The sequence below is a fragment of the Pieris napi genome, chromosome 24 (genome assembly GCF_905475465.1).
Source record: "Pieris napi chromosome 24, ilPieNapi1.2, whole genome shotgun sequence".
Taxonomy (NCBI): Eukaryota; Metazoa; Arthropoda; class Insecta; order Lepidoptera; family Pieridae; genus Pieris; species Pieris napi.
This window is the reverse complement of record NC_062257.1, coordinates 2,356,970-2,375,165: the sequence shown is the minus strand read 5'-3', so window position 1 is coordinate 2,375,165 and position 18,196 is coordinate 2,356,970. Positions and strand designations below refer to the sequence as shown.

The 18,196-nt window shown below is 32.6% G+C and overlaps 2 protein-coding genes across 3 annotated transcripts in view; both read left to right on the top strand.

The window, feature by feature from the left end:
- Nucleotides 1–12,141, top strand: part of LOC125061835 (RE1-silencing transcription factor-like) — a 32,994-nt gene extending 20,853 nt beyond the window's left edge. Inside the window, exons 17-27 of one of the 2 annotated variants that reach the window (XM_047667454.1) lie at nucleotides 1,683–1,786; nucleotides 2,020–2,117; nucleotides 3,062–3,236; nucleotides 5,062–5,232; nucleotides 6,525–6,646; nucleotides 7,747–7,849; nucleotides 8,742–8,828; nucleotides 9,443–9,503; nucleotides 10,294–10,409; nucleotides 11,167–11,224; nucleotides 11,773–12,141. In XM_047667454.1, coding sequence (XP_047523410.1) covers nucleotides 1,683–1,786; nucleotides 2,020–2,117; nucleotides 3,062–3,236; nucleotides 5,062–5,232; nucleotides 6,525–6,646; nucleotides 7,747–7,849; nucleotides 8,742–8,828; nucleotides 9,443–9,503; nucleotides 10,294–10,409; nucleotides 11,167–11,224; nucleotides 11,773–11,834 — 1,157 coding nt within the window. In that variant the 3' untranslated portion in view covers nucleotides 11,835–12,141. The remainder of the gene's footprint in view (nucleotides 1–1,682; nucleotides 1,787–2,019; nucleotides 2,118–3,061; nucleotides 3,237–5,061; nucleotides 5,233–6,524; nucleotides 6,647–7,746; nucleotides 7,850–8,741; nucleotides 8,829–9,442; nucleotides 9,504–10,293; nucleotides 10,410–11,166; nucleotides 11,225–11,772) is intronic. The other variant, XM_047667455.1, reaches the window with a different exon arrangement.
- Nucleotides 12,142–15,061: 2,920 nt separating this feature from the next.
- The window catches only part of LOC125061753 (aquaporin AQPAe.a), a 72,732-nt gene continuing 69,597 nt past the window's right edge, over nucleotides 15,062–18,196 (top strand). The window contains exon 1 of the mRNA XM_047667342.1: nucleotides 15,062–15,224. The gene's annotated coding sequence lies outside the window, so the exon portion shown is untranslated. The remainder of the gene's footprint in view (nucleotides 15,225–18,196) is intronic.

Here is an 18,196-nt window from a genome sequence, read left to right as displayed (position 1 = left end):
GGGGGGACAAACGAGCTTGCGGGACGACCAAAAAGGGCAGTCTTCGAAGCCCATAGACAGCCATTTTTAGTGGGTGCGTTGCCGGCCTTTAAATACGTATCCCTCTAGAAAAGAGCCTACAAATTTTAAAAAGGCAACGCACTTGCGAGCTCTTTGGCAATGTCTATGGCCGGTATGACAAAAGCGGCGGAGAGTTTATTGCCAGTTCTTCTCTTCCGTTCTACGCCCTTGATTTGAGAACTGGCAGTAAATGTAAAATTAGAAGCATTTAATGTATATTTCTTTTTTGACGTTCATAAGTGTACATTAGGGGCCTCATAGCCTAGCGGTCTTATTAAGTGGCAGCTAGGTGAGGGGTATCGGGTTCGAGGGCAAGTTTTAATTTAAATTTGTTCTCGGCCTTTGGGAGGGTTGTGCGGTACCGGGCGAGTGCCTTAACCGTACATGGAGGAGACGGTCGAATTTCTAAGGCAATAAGCACGAATTATAAAAATCTCATACTTGACGCTGGCTAATGCACAAATCGTGCCAGAGCCATTAAAAAAAAAAGTGTTCATTGTGGCCAACAGATGAAGATCCTGCCCATTTATATAAAAAATCTAGTGATATTCCAACCTATCAACCATATTAGGACGAACACATGTTATAATTATTAAACTGTATCGCCAGAGCAGTGTTGGCCTAGTGGCTTCAGCGTGCGACTCTCATACCTGAGGTCGTAGGTTCGAACCCCGGCATTTAACAATTGCTCGAACGGTGAAGGAAAACATCGTGAGGAAACCGGCTTGCCTTAGACCCAAAAAGTCGACTGATCACCTACTTGCCTATAAGATTTAAAAATGATCATTAAAAGAGATTCAGAAATCTGAGGCCAAGAACTAAAGAGGTTGTAGCGCCACTGATTTATTAGTTCCAACTGTGCGACTACAACTGTCCCATCTTTCCATTTGTCCCTCCCAAAAGAACACGTTTTGACCAAAACCGATATCCAGACTGAGCATTTTGATAAACACTTTGAAATCGATTTTCGTTTAGTTTTTATAATTTATTTATTAGTTAAAGTTTTTTATCTCTTCGTGTTTATGTTTGCCTATAAGTGCTTGTCACATTAAAAATTGTATTTTATTTTTCTTGTTCTTGTATCAATGTGCTAAGCGTTGACAAGCTTTTTATAAATATACTAGCTGACCCGGCAAACGTTGTTTTGCCATGTATATTATTTCTAAGAAGCATTTTTTTAGTTCAATAAAAATATCTATTATAATAAATAGGGATTGATCGTAAAGGGGTGAAAATTATGGGTTGTATGTATTTTTGTATGTTGTTTCATAAAAAAATAAAAACAAAAAAAAAATTGGGGTAGACACCCCTTATCACCGTTCCGTTTGAAAAATAGGTCGAGCCGTTTCGGAGGAGTATGGGAACGAACCTTGTGACACGAGAATTTTATATATATAGAGATTAATAAGAAATCTTCTATTGGCTGAGATCAGAGAAATCAAAACTACAAAGCCATTATGGGAGAGATCCTGCGATTTGTTGAACAATGGGTAATGACTCCTTAACCAAGGAACTTATAGGTAATTTAAAACATTCGTGAAAAAAACTATTACAGTGTAAATGTCAGAGTCGAGACTTAGATATAAGAATGCCCTAATTATTTGTTAAATTACGATTTACAGAACCGGTGAAGAAAGTGAAGGCGAAAGCGGAGTCCACGAACAGCGCAGGTTTTACGGATAAATCTTTACGGCTGTTGGAAAAGGAGCTGCAAGATCTTAAAAGGGTATTATTTTTTATTATTTATATTTAGTTTATTAAGAAAGCAATTCTATCCCTTTCACACTACACTAACATCATATGTCGGTCTCTTTCGCACTTATTGTAAGATTCTTCAGTAGAGATATTTTTTAAGATAATTTTCTTGATATATGACTTTGGAAGGTGACACACAAAAAGACATTAAAAAAAGGTATAGTTTTGTCAATATATATTAAAATTTAACTTTTTCTATTTCAGACCAACGCACGGCCGGACATTGGAAAATCGACCCCCAAAATTCAGGAACTTCCCAAAATTCGACGCACTCAAGTTATAACATCAACTCCTAAATTAAAGTAAGTAAGAGATAGATAAACTAATAACAAGAAGTGAAAACCTGAATATTAACGTTGTGCATTTTTGATATTTAGGAATGGTTAGGGAATAATTTTGCATGAATTATCAGTATAAAAGTACTTTCATTTATGTGGTAGAATACAATATTTATTTATTGCGCTATCGTACACAAACATGACAATTTATATTACATTAAATACGCCGCGCCAGCTGTCAACTCTCCATCCGTCTTAGGAATTTTCGATCAGGTCACGTGTCCTGACGCGAGTTTAACATTTTTTACCCATTCCAAAAAAAGTGTACAACGCCGCTAAAGAAGTTTTCACTTCAAAAAACACTAAAATCTTGACCTCTCTAAGTCTCTCTGCATCTTCTACCGCATTTACCATGGAGTGTTAAGAGTTGTTCGGATTAATACCTGCAGCTGAGTTTCATCATCGGACGTTGAGGCAGAATACGAAATACCATCCGTATCACTTTGACGTCCGTCGTTCCACAACTGAGCGTTTTTTAAGGCAGTTTGTGGAACCAGCTTCCCACTGAAGTATTTCCAAACCAATTCGACTTAGAGACTTTCAAGAAAAGAGGGTACCAATTCTTAAAAGGCCGGCAACACACTCGCAAGCCCTCTGGCATTGAGAGTGTCAATGGGTGGCGGTATCTCTTAACATCAGGTGAGCCTCCTGCCCGTTTGCCACCTGTTCTATATTAGCGATGTTATGTATATTATGTTATGTTATGTTTAATATTATATAGTTTATTATTTTATTTTTCTCGACTTTATCGTATTGAGATAGTCTGTAAGGATAATGTATGTATTTCTGTAATATATAAATAATTATATATTTCTATTTTTCATACATTTGTCTATTGTTTATACAATACTTAATAATTAAATAATATATACGTTAAAGATTATATATTTTTAATTTAAATGTTACAGGTTAAACGAAGAAAGGAAATCATTTTTAGTTAAATCGCCAGCGGTCGAGAGGAAAACGTTTGAAAAACGTCTCACAAAAGAGAATAAAGAGCCGCAAAAAGATGACAAGAAGGAAAAGGATGAAGAGAAGAGAGAAGTTGAGAAGAAGGATAAAGAAGTAAAAGAAATACCAAAGGTAAATTTATAAAATTTATCTATAAATTCTTGAAAAGGTTTTTTTTTACACTAGCAGACCCGACATATTTTTAATAATGCCAAAGAAGTATAACTTCAAAAATCATTCTATTTAAACTCAAAATATCTTTATTCATATAGGTAAACAAGTACACTTATGAACGTCAAAATAAGTTAAACTAACCGTAAATTTACATTTACTACCAGTTCGCAAGTCAAGGGCGTAGAGCGGGCAAGAAGAACTGGCAAGAAACTTTCCGCCACTCTTTTTAATCGCTAAGTTTTGAGTCATACAAATTGTTTGTCATACAATTTTTGAAGTTATACTTCTTTTGGTGCGTTATGAAAAATTGATGAGAGTGAAATTTTACGATGCGCGCGCACCGTGACACAAAATTAACAGAATGAAGTTGCCCACGGAAGATGCTACGGCATTGGACATAATTTATAAACAACATTCGAATAATAATAGAATTTATGTTACACTTAATGTAAGAGAATAATAATAAATATTTATTTATTTAATTTTTCAAATGTAAACTGGACTTTATTGACTATAATGACTCCTTTTCCAGTCTTTGATTATTTAATTGTAATTAATTATTTACATGCAATCAAAAACTATTTTTAATAATGCCAAAGAAGTATAACTTCTTACGCGCGTACATAAGTACACGCACCCTTTTGAAGTGAAACTTCTTTATCGACGTATGGGAGATATTTTGTAGCAGGTTACGCACCATGTTGCTTTTTGAAGTCAAACTTCTTTATCGGCGTTGGAAAAAAATTTACACACATTTGTCACATTTTTCGGTTACGCGCCATCTTTTTCTTGTCCCTACCACGGTTGATCCGAAGAGATTCGAAGCCATTAGTAACAAAAATATATAATAACGATAACAATGATAGTAATACTAATAATTCTATTACAATTAATGAAATTCTGTAATAATCTTAGTACTACATAGTAGTACAGTAATAAGTTAAAATGAAATAATTGTATTTGTATGTAACTTTATCTAATTTAACTTTATTTAACCAATTTCTGTAAAGTTGCATATAGTAGATCATTTTTAGAAAAATAAGGTCATAAAGAAGTTTCACTTCTTACGTGTGTACACCTAGTACACGCACACATTTTTTATTTAACACGTTCACCCCAGTATGTATGTATCGTATATATCGTGTACCTCGGGTACAGTTATACATAATGTAATGTGTATATATCCTCTACTAGCTGACCTGGCTAACTTCGTTCCGCCCTACAACCTTATAATATCGTTGTTACTTTAATTTAACTTATTTTAGGATTTCATTAATGTTAAGTATTACATTAATACAACTTTTTTCCAAATACAGAAATGTTTTATTGCTTGCCATTGCGAAAGAAGAATGGCAGATTAGGCATCTTCTCTCTAGCGTCAATATGGCGATACTGCATGTTAAGCACTTTCTGATATCCAACATCTTTTGATCAGGATCAAAGCATGGTTATGCATCTCCTCATTCACCTCAAGATCGGAATTTCTTGAACTGACACGAATTCGACGTAAAATGATGCGTAGTTTTGTTAACAGATGGCACCATATGGTTTTTGCATTCGTAAAATTAATTTATTAATTTATTGTTATTCGATAACTTATCCGACATTTTATTGCTTATTCTGCTATTCGGGACAAAAACAAATCCAACAAATCAAAAACCATGGCAATCGGTCCAGCCGTTCTAGAGTTATAAGTGTTGTAACAAACACGACTTTCTTTTATATATATAGATATACAAAAAAAAATGAATAAATTAATTTTGATCGCATTAAAAAATTACAGAGCCTAGTAAAGAACGGAAGCGAAAAAAGCGATGAAGTGCGTCGGTCCAGTCGGCCATCTCGCGTGAAGGACTACGCCAAAATGGTGGGAGACCACTTGAAGGGCAATTCGGAGGAGGACAGCGATTCCGAAGAAGATGATGAGGAGTATATTGAGGGTAGTTTGCCAGAGGTAAGTTTAATCACTGCAGAACACTACAAAATAAATTAATAAAAGCACTATTCAGATACAATTTTTTAACACCTACTAATAAAATCTACCAAGAAACTAAAATTATGACGATTAAACAACTATATGTTTATAGCACCTGTATCCTTATTAAAAAAAATTTAAATAACTCTCTACATAGTAACTTATCATTTAATAAAATCAAATACACCACTACACGCAATACTCGTCGAGAGAGTTTGCTTATCTTGCCAAAGCCGCGCACAAATTATTTAAAGAGATCTATTAGGTATGAGGGTGTGCAATTGTTTAATCGGTTGCCGTCTAAGGTTCGTAACATTAGCGTGTTTGATCAGTTCAAAAGAGCATTAAATATACACATCAGAATGAGCCCATTAGACTAAAATTGGGTTAGCTGATGGCGACGTGTATCTCGTTCGTATATACTTAATATTAAATTTCTCATGTAAATAAAAAATATTTTTTGTAATGAGAAATAAAGTTCTTTAAACATAGAACTCTTTCGTGGTCGCCTAGACTTCAGAGATCCCCTATCCAAAGGTACAAAGACGGAGAACAAGATATACTTTTGTTTTCTCAGTTAAAAAAATAATAATAAATCAGTGGCGCTACAATCTCTTTAGGTCTTGGCCTCAGATTTCTGAATCTGTTTCGTGATAATTTTTAAATCTAATAGGCAAGTAGGTGATCAGCCTCCAGTGCCTGACACACGCCGTCGACTATTTGAGTCTCAGGGTTTCCTCACGATGTTTTCCTTCACCGCTCAAATATATGTTAAATGGACACAGAACAAAAGTCCATTGGTGCACAGCCGGGAATCGAACCTACGACCTCAGGGATGAGAGTCGCACGCTGAAGCCGCTTAGCCAACACTGCTCTATTTTTTTTTTTTACGTGATAACGTCTTTAAAATCGTTTTAGTCGGGTGACATGTTCAGAAACTTGTGTCACACCAAAACCTCACGAGCGCGATCGCAGGTATAACGAGAGAGAGACGGACCGATCTCCCGTCTCATCTCGAGCGCTGCCAGTCATTCCGTGAATGTATGAAGAAAAATGAATATCATAGTCGAATAAGTAAACTTGTCATTTTACACCCGAAATTTATCATCAAAAGTGTGAATAAAACGATAGATGAAATTTAAAATTTGAAAAAATTGTTATCTTCATTAATTCCTTACTTCCCAAAAACTTATATCACCAATAAGACGTTATCACGTAAACATCTCGATCGTAAACCTACTTTACAAACAACCAATTTTTTTTTATTACAGATAAAAATAAAGCGCCGTACTAGCTTCAAAGCCAAGGTTCAGCCGGTTACATCGCCCTCGCCTGGTGTTACTCCGACCCCGAGGAAGAGAGGCAGACCGCGAAAGGACGCGAACAAAGAAGTGTAAGATATTTAATATTCAAAAATCATTTATTCACGTAGGTAACACAATGTACACTTGTGATTCGTCATAAAAGAAATAAATATTAATGCTTCTAATTTTACATTTACTGCCAGTTCTCAAATCAAGGGCGTAGAACGGAAGAGAAGAACTGGCAATAAACTCTCCGCCACTCTTTTTAATCGCCATGTTTTTTTTTTTACACAATAATACAAATATAAAATAATACACCTATCTGTGCTTTGTGTATGTTTGAATGTGTATTCCGTTTTTGGCTCTTGTGTACAGTGTAATTATTTGAATGTTGTTTAATAAGTAGCTGTAGGAATACCGTTGAGCAAATAAATAAAATAAAATAAATATTAGGTTCTTAATTACAACGTCGTCGGCTGTTACGACTATCGGATTTTACGACCAAATATGAGTAGTCCCTTCGATGTCGTTATAACAGATTTTGACTGTATATACTGATACTCGAGAATGGCTAGACCGATTTGAATAATTTTGTATAGTGTATAAATTTGCTAAACGGTGTTTAATATAATAATAATAAAATACAAAAACATAAGCATACATTATTAATATTTCAATATAATTCGTTTCTAGCTTCAAAACATTTGATGTTTTTTTGTTTTTTAAAAAATCCTAAACGCCTAGACCGATTTTGTTGAATTTTAAGTGAATTCGAGAATGGTTTAGAGATTTTTTTATTTTTTTTTAAAGACAATTCACACCAATTGACCTAGTCCCATGCTAAGCTGGTGAAGCTTGTGTTATGGGTACTAGACAACGGATAAACATACATATTATAGATAGATAGACATATAAATACATATTTAAATAACTAAGACCTAAGCACAACACCAAATGCTCATCACATCGATGTTCGTCTCAGCCGGGGATCGAACCCGGGACACATGGTTTCGCAGTCAGGGTTATTAACCACTAGACCAATGAGTCGTCTCGATAATTTAATGATTGGTATGTATGTAGTCTTATTTTGATTTCAGTATCAGATTGGAAAAAATATCATGAAACAGTTATATGAGGTTCAGATCAATTTTTTTGTATCTATATTACATTCTTATTTGTCTATTTTCAGACCGGAGAAGATAAAAAAAGAAGACACTACAAGTAACGATGTGAAAGAGATTGAAGAGAAAAGTAATAATGGAAAGAAAGTTGACAAATCGTCTACTCCAACGGTAATGTTTTTTTTATTTCTAAAATATTTATGAAAAGAAAACATTAATTTTCGAAAGATCAATACAACATATTCTTATATATTCTAGAACGTAAATCAAATTTAAATCTAGTTCTAAAAGCTGTCAATCCATGTTTCTTTAAGATGTTAGACATAATGCCTACTAATGGGTGGGGCTTGGTGAGCAACCCAAGTGTTCTCCAAGAATTCAGGTTCTTTGTGCCTATGCGGATATGCGATACCAAGGTCTAGAACCAGTCTGTTGCACCATCCCCAAAGACGTTGCGCCTACTGAATACTGTCTCCGACACTATCGACATATTTATATGCAGTAGCGATATTGTGTTTATTAAGTGCGTGCGTACTAAGTATGTCCGAAGTGAAACTTCTTTGGCAAACTAATTTTTAAGTCTTGTTCATGTTTATACAAATCTTTAAACTTTAGATTTTCGAGACTTAGAGGGAGGGAAAAAGGAAGATATGTTAGGAATTTAATGAATTTAATTGTCATTAAAATATTAAGTGTCGAAAATTAATACAAATTATAAATGTAATTTATTTCTTCGATAATAAAAACACGTGGTATTTTTTTACAATTCGTCATTTGAGATTTCAATAAATTATTTTGCATAAAATACTAATATTTCATAAATTCTCTTTACGAAATTTTAATTTTAATAATTGAAATTGTATAAGGTAACTCACCCTTCTCACTCTCAATCGCTCTCTCCCTTTCGACAAAAACGCTGCACATCTTCGTGACGTTTTTTAAAAAAATACCCTCATGCTCCTAAAGAAATTTCACTTCAAAAAATTATTAATAAATAAATATTTATTAATAAGGTTAAGGGGTGGTGATTTGTGATGTGACCTTAGTATTTTTTTTTTTATAGACTCCTGTCAAAGAGCCACCGACAATAGAGCAAAAGTCACCGTCCAGTGACGTCATACTATCACCCACAGGACAGACATTGAAGAAGGTAAGACATAATATATTACTTGAAGTTAATTAATTAATTAATATGTAATAAGTGTTTTTGCTTATGGTACTTATGTGTGTTGCCATTCGAACGGTGAAGGAAAACATCGTGAGGAAACCGGCTTGCCTTAGACTCTAGTCGACGGCGTGTGTCAGACACAGGAGGCTGATCACCTACTTGCCTATTAGATTTGACGACTCATTGGTCTAGTGGTTAGTACCCCTGACTGCGAATCCATGGGTCCCGGGTTCGATCCCCGGCTGAGACGAACATCGATGTGATGAGCATTTGGTGTTGTGCTTAGGTCTTAGTTATTTAAATATGTATTTATATGTCTATCTATCTATAATATGTATGTATATCCGTTGCCTAGTACCCATAACACAAGCTTCACCAGCTTAGCATGGGAATAGGTCAATTGGTGTGAATTGTCTTAAAAAAAAAAGATTTAAAAATGATCATGAAACAGATTCTGAAATCTGAGACCCAGACCTCAAGAGGTTGTAGCGCCACTTTCTTTTTGCCAATTATATTTATAAGTTATAATTTTTATGCATATTGTAATCAATTTTTAATGCAAATTATTGTTATATAGTTAATAAATGTTTTTCCAGGTTCCAATTAAGGCTCTGCCGCCAGGAGTCAAACCAATGCCACTACCCATGAATGCGAGACGTAAGTTTTTATTATTTACTAAAATTGTATAGTCTGTATTCTCTATACTTTTATTTATTTTCTTAAATATCAAATTTTTTTATATTGTCTGCAAAAGTCATTTAACATTAATTTGTAAGGGAGCGTTTAAGTAATTACGTCACGCAATTTTTGGAGATTATTGATTACCCCCCCCCCCCCCATGTAACGCGCCGTAACGTTTTTCTGTACCCAATAGTAAAACGTTTCGTGACCACCTAGTAGACTCTTTATACCTAAAAGTTAACAATAAATTAATTCAATTCCCGTATCGTAACGTTGTACAAAAAGACCCCCCCCCCCCCCCCAAATTCGTTACGTAAAACTTGAACTCTCTCTAAGTTAATTGTACTGGACAAAGTCTATCAGGTACGCCAGTGCTTATAAAAATTGATTTCAGCCCTGCGATTCTGTAACTCACTTCACGAACTCACACAGCGGTTTTCGCATCGGCGGTCGCTCTCAAATCAGTCGTGAAGCAGTCATTTTATGATTTGGCATTCTGATAAACAATAAACTACAAGCTCCCACCTTTTCAGAATGCCAAATCATAAAATGACTGCTTCACGACTGATTTGAGAGCGACCGCCGATGCGAAAACCGCTGTGTGAGTTCGACAAGTGAGTTACAGAATCGCAGGGCTGGTGACGATACGGCAGTAATGGGGGACTACAGGATGCGCATGAGCAAGCAAAAGCTGTCAGCAATAAAAACCCTTACTAACCCCCAAAAATTATGTAGTAATATTAATATTTAATTTAATTGTTTTCAGCGCAACGCGAATTATGTGAAATGCAAATAGGCAAGAAATTTGTTAAAGTACAGAAAATTGTGATGACCAAGTCGGATGTTGAAGCTATGGCTAAGCAGGGATTACTTGAAATGAAGGTATGTTATAAAGTAATTTATCAATTATCATCAAATATATTATTAAATAAAATTGTGTTGGCTAACAACAGATATTTTTGAAGTGAAACTTCTTTATCGGGGTTGGAAAAAAATTTAGTGTAACATTTTTCGTTACGCGCCATGTTGCTTTTTGAAGTCAAACTTCTTTATCGGCGTTAGAATGAATTTTTTACCGACGTATGGGAGAAATTTTGTAGCAAATCGTCACGATTTTCGGTTACGCGCCATGTTGCTTTTTGAAGTCAAACTTCTATATCGGCGTTGGAATGAAAGTTCTTTATCGACGTATGGGAGACATTTTGTAGCAAATCGTCACGTTTGTCGGTTACGCGCCATCTTTTTCTTGTCCCTACCACGGTTGATCCGAAGAGATTCGAAGCCATTAGTAACAAAAATATATAATAACGATAACAATGATAGTAATACTAATAATTCTATTACAATTAATGAAATTCTGTAATAATCTTAGTACTACATAGTAGTACAGTAATAAGTTAAAATGAAATAATTGTATTTGTATTCATGTCTATGATAATAAAAGCCTTTTGTTAAACTTTATCTAATTTAACTTTATTTAACCAATTTCTGTAAAGTTGCATATAGTAGATCATTTTTCGAAAAATAAGGTCATAAAGAAGTTTCACTTCTTACGTGTGTACACCTAGTACACACACGCACACATTTATATTACTAAGACCATTAAGCAAAAACAAAATAACATTGGTTTTCATTGCAGGACGGCAATATGGTCCTGAAGCCAGGCATTAAGCTGCCAACAAACACACTTAACAAAGGTAAAAGCATTTAAATATAAAAATGGTCTAAGGTTTGATTTAGTGATCAAAAAAGGGATTATAATGTCTGTCTTATGTTAAAGACATTTCTATGTACATATTGAATTCTTTAAAATTAGAAATTGACAAATAAAATAACTATATATTATACACTAAATTAGCGATACCATACTGCAATTTATCATTTCCCCCCCCCCCCCTCCTCTTGTCAGCAAAAGTAAGCAAAGCTCTTGAAAATAACACATGCATACAAAAAATACATATAATAATAATAGTACATAAACATATTAATTTTTTGTAGGAATCCTCGACAATACATTTCGTTTTCAAGCATAGAAATTAGACAATGCTATATGGGTATAATGGGTAATATGTGTCAAAAGTAAATAATGTATTATATTGTAAAAAAGTAAGTAGTATGTGTGTGACGTAATCACCAAATAAGAAACTCAATGAAATAGTGCTTACGTAATACTTGAACGACCCCTGATTAACACTTGATTTTTCAGCTTATAGTACAATAACTACTATTAAATAAATTGTTACAGAGATTAAAGAAACACCAAAAAGAGATAAAGCTGCCCCGACCAGGTGCGAAATTGTGGAATAAATAATATTGTAATGCTACAAGCATATCTGACCCTGTGGGTTCATAGTGCTAGAGATCGGTAACATGGTGGAACTTCTTTATGGTTTTTTTTGGCTTGACATTGACAGTTGACAGGTGATTGTTGACAGGTGTGACACTATGTATGTAACAACCTATTTTATTATGGGTTAAACATGATTCCTGGGTGTCAAAAACTATTGGTATTTCATATTAGTCTCACTGATTCTTAGAGTATAGTCCTTTTCATGAAAGAAGTCGCCCAGACGCGGCGCTGCAATCGCATGACGTAATGTTGCCATTTATGAGTAAAAAATTTACCTATTTTATTTACATTTGGCAGATGTAATTTATCAAATAATATTATTTTCTGCATACTTCGATGAAACAATATTTCTGTTATGTAAAATTTTTATTTTTATTTACTTATATTAGCGGTGTTCTACCTACTTACAGGGAAAAGATGAGAAAATAGGGTAAAGAAAAGCAATAAAAAAATTTATTCAGAGATTTATTGCATAATTGTTGGGATACAATTTTTTTCGAAGTACACGCCGCTGTTATACCTTCGTTTGTAATTCTTGTTACAGTTTTCTCTGACACACCTGCAATTAAATTATGAACAATTAAAAATAATAATAACTTTAAGTTTATAATGCTTATGTAATATATGTTTTAATTTCAGTTACCTAGTTTCATCACGTTATGTATTTGTTGAATTTTGTCGCAAAAACGAATTTATATCATAAAAGTCCCATCAATACAGCAAAAAAATATTAAATGGCAACTCTAAAAAGTACCTGTTATGGCGGCAATTCTCTTCCGAACATTGTTTAGTGGTATTAAAACACCTTGATTCTTATGTTCCGCTTCACAGAACTCTTTCACCTTTAATATCATTTCTCGAGCCGAACTTTTTACAACTTTTGGCATTGTAATCAATATTTAAAATGCACTAAGCTAGTTAAAAATTCACAAAAATCTACCACAACAAACGAACTTGATAACATCGACGAATGACAACATTGCCGACCTGTCAAATTTAGTTCCAAAAATATCCGCGGGACTTCTTTCATGAAAAGCACTATAGTATAAGATCCCGATATACAACGACCTTCACCGAGATGCTTATTTAATTAAACGTATTTTATATTTAATTTAATGTCAATAAATATAATCCATATGGGTTGCCTAGCAAATTTCAGTCCAGAGTATGTTTAATTAATATTTTAAAAAAAATATTTTTTTTATAATTTGCATGTAGTAAATTTTTTAAATTTTTTTCAATCAATATTTTTAATCAGGTTAGTATTATATATGCATCACTATAACTTTCTCTTTTAACAAAAGATGTATATATACTTTAGTGTCACATAAATAATAATTAATTGATTAAAAACAACCGAACGTTTGCATATTCTATGGGCTTCATACTTTCGATTGGTATAGAATTTATCTAATAATCATACTGGTGAAATGTTTAAAAAAATATTAATTAAAATACTCTGGACTGAAATTTGCTAGGCAACCCATATGGATTATATTTATTGACATATTAAATTAAATATAAAATACGTTTCATTAAATAAGCATTTCGGTGAAGGTCGTTGTATATCGGGATCTTAGACCAAGGTGAGTTAGCGCAGTGTCACCCATCTCTAGTTGGTAATTTAGAATTAAATATATTTAAATTATGTTTAATGTAGAATTGTATTAAGATTTGTGTTTTGTGTGGTCACTAGGTAGGTACGTAATGTTTTGACGACCATTTCACATTTAAATTACTGAATCAAAACATGCTTATTAATAAAGTTTAAAAATTCAGTACTTTTTGTAACCTCTGATCATGTATCAAACATTATCAAATTTTATTTAATTCCGGTTAAAGTGTATTAAATTATAAGCAATACGAGCTGATACAGCATTACCCGAACTAGAATTGTCCTAAGATATAAAAAATTTAAATGTATTTCAAATCATGAATATTGAATATCATTATAGCCATGACAAATGAACTGTCACAAATAGTAAATTTAAAAAAGGTTTTTGGCCATAATTTTTTTTTAAATTAAATCATTCTTCACTATTACTCACTATTTTCCTCCTCATTTTTAACTATTGAAGGTTTCTTTTCATATAAATAAAAGATTTTGGTGGACCTGTTTCAAATAACCTAAATATTCACCGTCTATGTTGTCATGACTACCATGTTTTATGTAATGGTTACCATGGTAACGAACACAATATTAAGGTATGGATAGAATAAGAATGCTGTAAATCTGTAAAATCCAATAAATAAAACCCTTGGCTCGTACAAGTATTGCAATGAAGTACATTTGTTATAATTATGCTTTATTTTTATTGTTTAGAAAATATGAGTGTTTATCTGTACAGAACTGTATGCTAAAATAAATATTATGTATAATTTGTTTGTTATTTACCCCCTACACAATCTAGTCATAAAGAAACCCTTATAAAACATCTTAATTCTCTTATTTTAGGTCAAATTGGAATTTATCTAAAGTGTAGCAGTATATGTGTTAACGTAAAATTGTAAACACCGTTAGATTGTAATCTATCTTGCGAGATTATAAACTGTCGAAAGATTGTGAACCTCAGCTTACTGCTTACAATTTAACGTATTATTATTCGGTAGATTGTACTACACTAACTTAGTTATCATTCAAACTTCTTTGGTCAATTACAGATTAATTTTACTTCCCAACAATTTCATATAACTACCGAATAATAATACGTTAAATTGTAAGCAGTTCGTTGAGGTTCACAATCTTTCGACAGTTTATAATCTCGCGAGATAGATTACAATCTAACGGTGTTTACAATTTTACGGTGACATATGCATATATTTTTGATAATATGTATAATAGTTGCAGTCTTTCCTGTTTAGATATTTTGTATCTTCTATGACTATGACTTTATTACATCAATATAAAACCTTGTAATTTTGTTTTGCATTAATCGTATATACGTATTGTATTATTATATGGCAAATAAAAGAGACATTTTTCGTGATTAAGAAAAAAAAATTAAAACTGGGAAACAAAGACGCTCGTTTAGATTCCGCTACTTGCCCCTAGATGGCATTAGTCATTTGACAAGTTTCTTTCATTTAATAGCAATGTGCTAGATGTCGCGGCGTCAATGTGACAGGACAAGGAAACGTCACAATTATTTCCCGCTAAAAGTTACCACTTCGCGCCTTGTTCAAAATTGTACATTCAAAGTTCCAACGGCGAGAAAAACGCGCGACAGTTGCAGATAATAAATATTATTTGTATTTTATATTTAAAATAACAATATTAGTTATTTAATTATCGACTCTTTGTGAAGTGTAAGTTTCGTCGTTCTTTTAAAAACAGGAAACTACAGCGCGTAAGTATTTTGTTAACTTTTTAGTTATCAATTTAAAATTAGTAGTAAAATCAATTTAATCTGAAATTATTTTAATGCATCAAAAGTTGCAAAGATATTAATTTTTATAGTTCTTAAAAACACGTTTTACATCAAAAAAATGTAGTTTAATACTCCTAATTAAATATTATATTTTATCCAATAATTTCATTATTTATTTTATTTTTGGTTTGGGTTTCTTGTATTATCATTTTGTTTATTAAATAAAAATTGGGTTAAACAAATACCCTTAAGCCTAGTATTTACAGCTGATAGATAAGATATATAATACTTGTTTACTACACAAACACTCGAAAATTTTCTAGGCAAAATCTAATCTATGTCTATTATATATCTATTCAGTACAACTCTCTGGTCGGAAAATATTTAATTTTGACAGTTATCGTTTATAATATAATGATTATTTTCATTTAATTCAACTGGATAAGATTTTAGACATATATTTTTATAGACTCATTGCTTAAGTATTTTAGAATTGGAGCTCGAAAACTTTTATTGACATTGATTTTTTGATAATTTCAAAAATTCGCGCATTTTAAATATTTTTGCCACGAATTTTTTAAAAACTTATTTATGATAAATGATTAGTGTCTTTTTATATTTGTGTGAATATGTATTCATTTACGATTATATTTAGGTACGGTTCCTCTGTCAGGGGGATTAAATAATGGAAGATAATTTCACGACTTATTATAACCTGTATATTACATATTACTATTAAAATATATACGCTCATTTGAAACGATAAAACTTAGTTTCAGCCGTGACCTCGCGTGAAAATTCCTTGGAAACCAAACATTTTTCCGGCATAAAACTATTCCATATATCGTAACAAAGCTTTGTATTTGTAAGTAGCCGTACTCCGAGGTTTCTTACGTGAGATGTGTTTCGTAATGTGTGGAATTTGTTGATAAGACAAATATTAATTGTTCCAGTAGTTTGTGAGATTAGCGTGTACAATCAGCGTTAAAATATAAAAATACATAATTAATTTCATTTCGAAGGCTGATATTCCACAACACTTGGTGATGGCAAAATTCCATGAATTGATTCCGCATCCACCGTATTCTCCAAATTTGGCCCCAAGCGAGCGAGATCTTTGCGCTGATGAAGAATTAACCGTCGAAACTGAAGCCTATTTTGAGTCAAAAGACAAATCGTACTATAAAAATGGTATCGAAAAATTGTATGATCGCTGTAATCGTTGTATCGAAGCCAACTATTGAATAAACAAATCAAATTATATAAAAAAGATTTATTAGCCTATGAACTTTTTAGTCCAACTATTACATAGAAATATTTATCATTACCTATTACGGTGACGTAGCTTATAAAACCATTTTTTGTCATATCTATACTAAATATTTCCATAAGACGCGCAATGTCGCTAGTGGCTTGTTAGATGTAGGGTGATAAAAAATGTGTAAATATTAATACAACCTTCCATGCCATGACGGAATTTTGTCATCAATTATTTTGTTTAGGGATTTAGATCCTGTATAAGATTAGTAGACAAATTTTAGTTACAATTTTTTATTTCATTAATATTATTTAATTGGCAGATGCTTTTTGTTCTTTCCTTTGTTAATTTTCATTTTTGGCTGATGCACCGGCGCCTGCATTTGTTGATAATGGAGCAATGAGGGCATATCCCTCTCCAAGGGAAGGAATCTATTAAAAAAAGGGTGCGTGTACTTATGTACGCGCGTAAGAAGTTATACTTCTTTGGCATTATTAAAAATAGTTTTTGATTGCATGCAAATAATTAATTACAATTAAATAATCAAAGACTGGAGAAGGAGTCATTATAGTCGATAAAGTTCAGTTTACATTTGATAAATTAAATAAATAAATATTTATTATTATTCTCTCACATTAAGTGTAACATAAATTCTATTATTATTCGAATGTTGTTTTAAATTATCTCCAATGCCGTAGCATCTTCCGTGGGCAACTTCATTCTGTTAATTTTGTGTCACGGTGCGCGCGCATCGTAAAATTTCACTCTCATAAATTTTTCATAACGCGCCTAAAGAAGTATAACTTCAAAAATTCTATATAAAAAAAAGTTTTGTTAAAATATATTGATTTGATTGACTTTTCAATAAAACGTAGGATTTTATTAATTGTATTTGCAAATTAAATTACAATTATCCAGTTCCGATATTTCAGTTTTTTTTAAATCTATTGGTTAGTTTTAGATAGATCCATGATAAGAATTAAATTTATTTTGCAGTTACCCGGTCCCTAGAAGAACATTAAAGTGTAAAGCAAAGACTTTAATAAACATGTATTACATAATTTAGTATTTTTTTATCTCAATTAAATTATCAGCAAGCGCTTGGCACTACTTGAATTGAAGAACATAATACCACGACACATTGTAATTTATATTGATAATTATGATACAATTTTAACTATATTCAAAAAATTTTGAACATTTCATTCAGTCGCGGAAGAGTAGTATTGGCTTCAACGTGCGACCCCCATCTCTGAGGTCGTAGGTTCGATCCCCAGGTGTGTAACAATAGACTTACTGTCTATATGCGCAACCAACATTCATTCGAACGGTGAAGGAAAACATCGTGAGGAAACCGGCTTGCCTTAGAACCAAAAAGTCGATGGCGTGTCTCAGGCACAGGAGGCTGTTCACCTGCTTGCCTATTAGATTGACAAATGATCATGAAACAGATAGGTACAGATATCTGAGGCGCAGACCTAAAAAGCGCCACTGTTAGTACGCGGCTTCCTTCTTTTTTTTTGGGAGAGATATTTTTACGGTCTAGTACTTTTTAATTGATGTCTATAATAATAAAAACAAACTTTTGTTTAAAATACAGATTGTAAAAACGTAAATGTTAACTCAAAATTAACTAACCTATTTTATTATATTATTAGTAATACTTTTGTAAACAAAAACTTTATAGATAGTA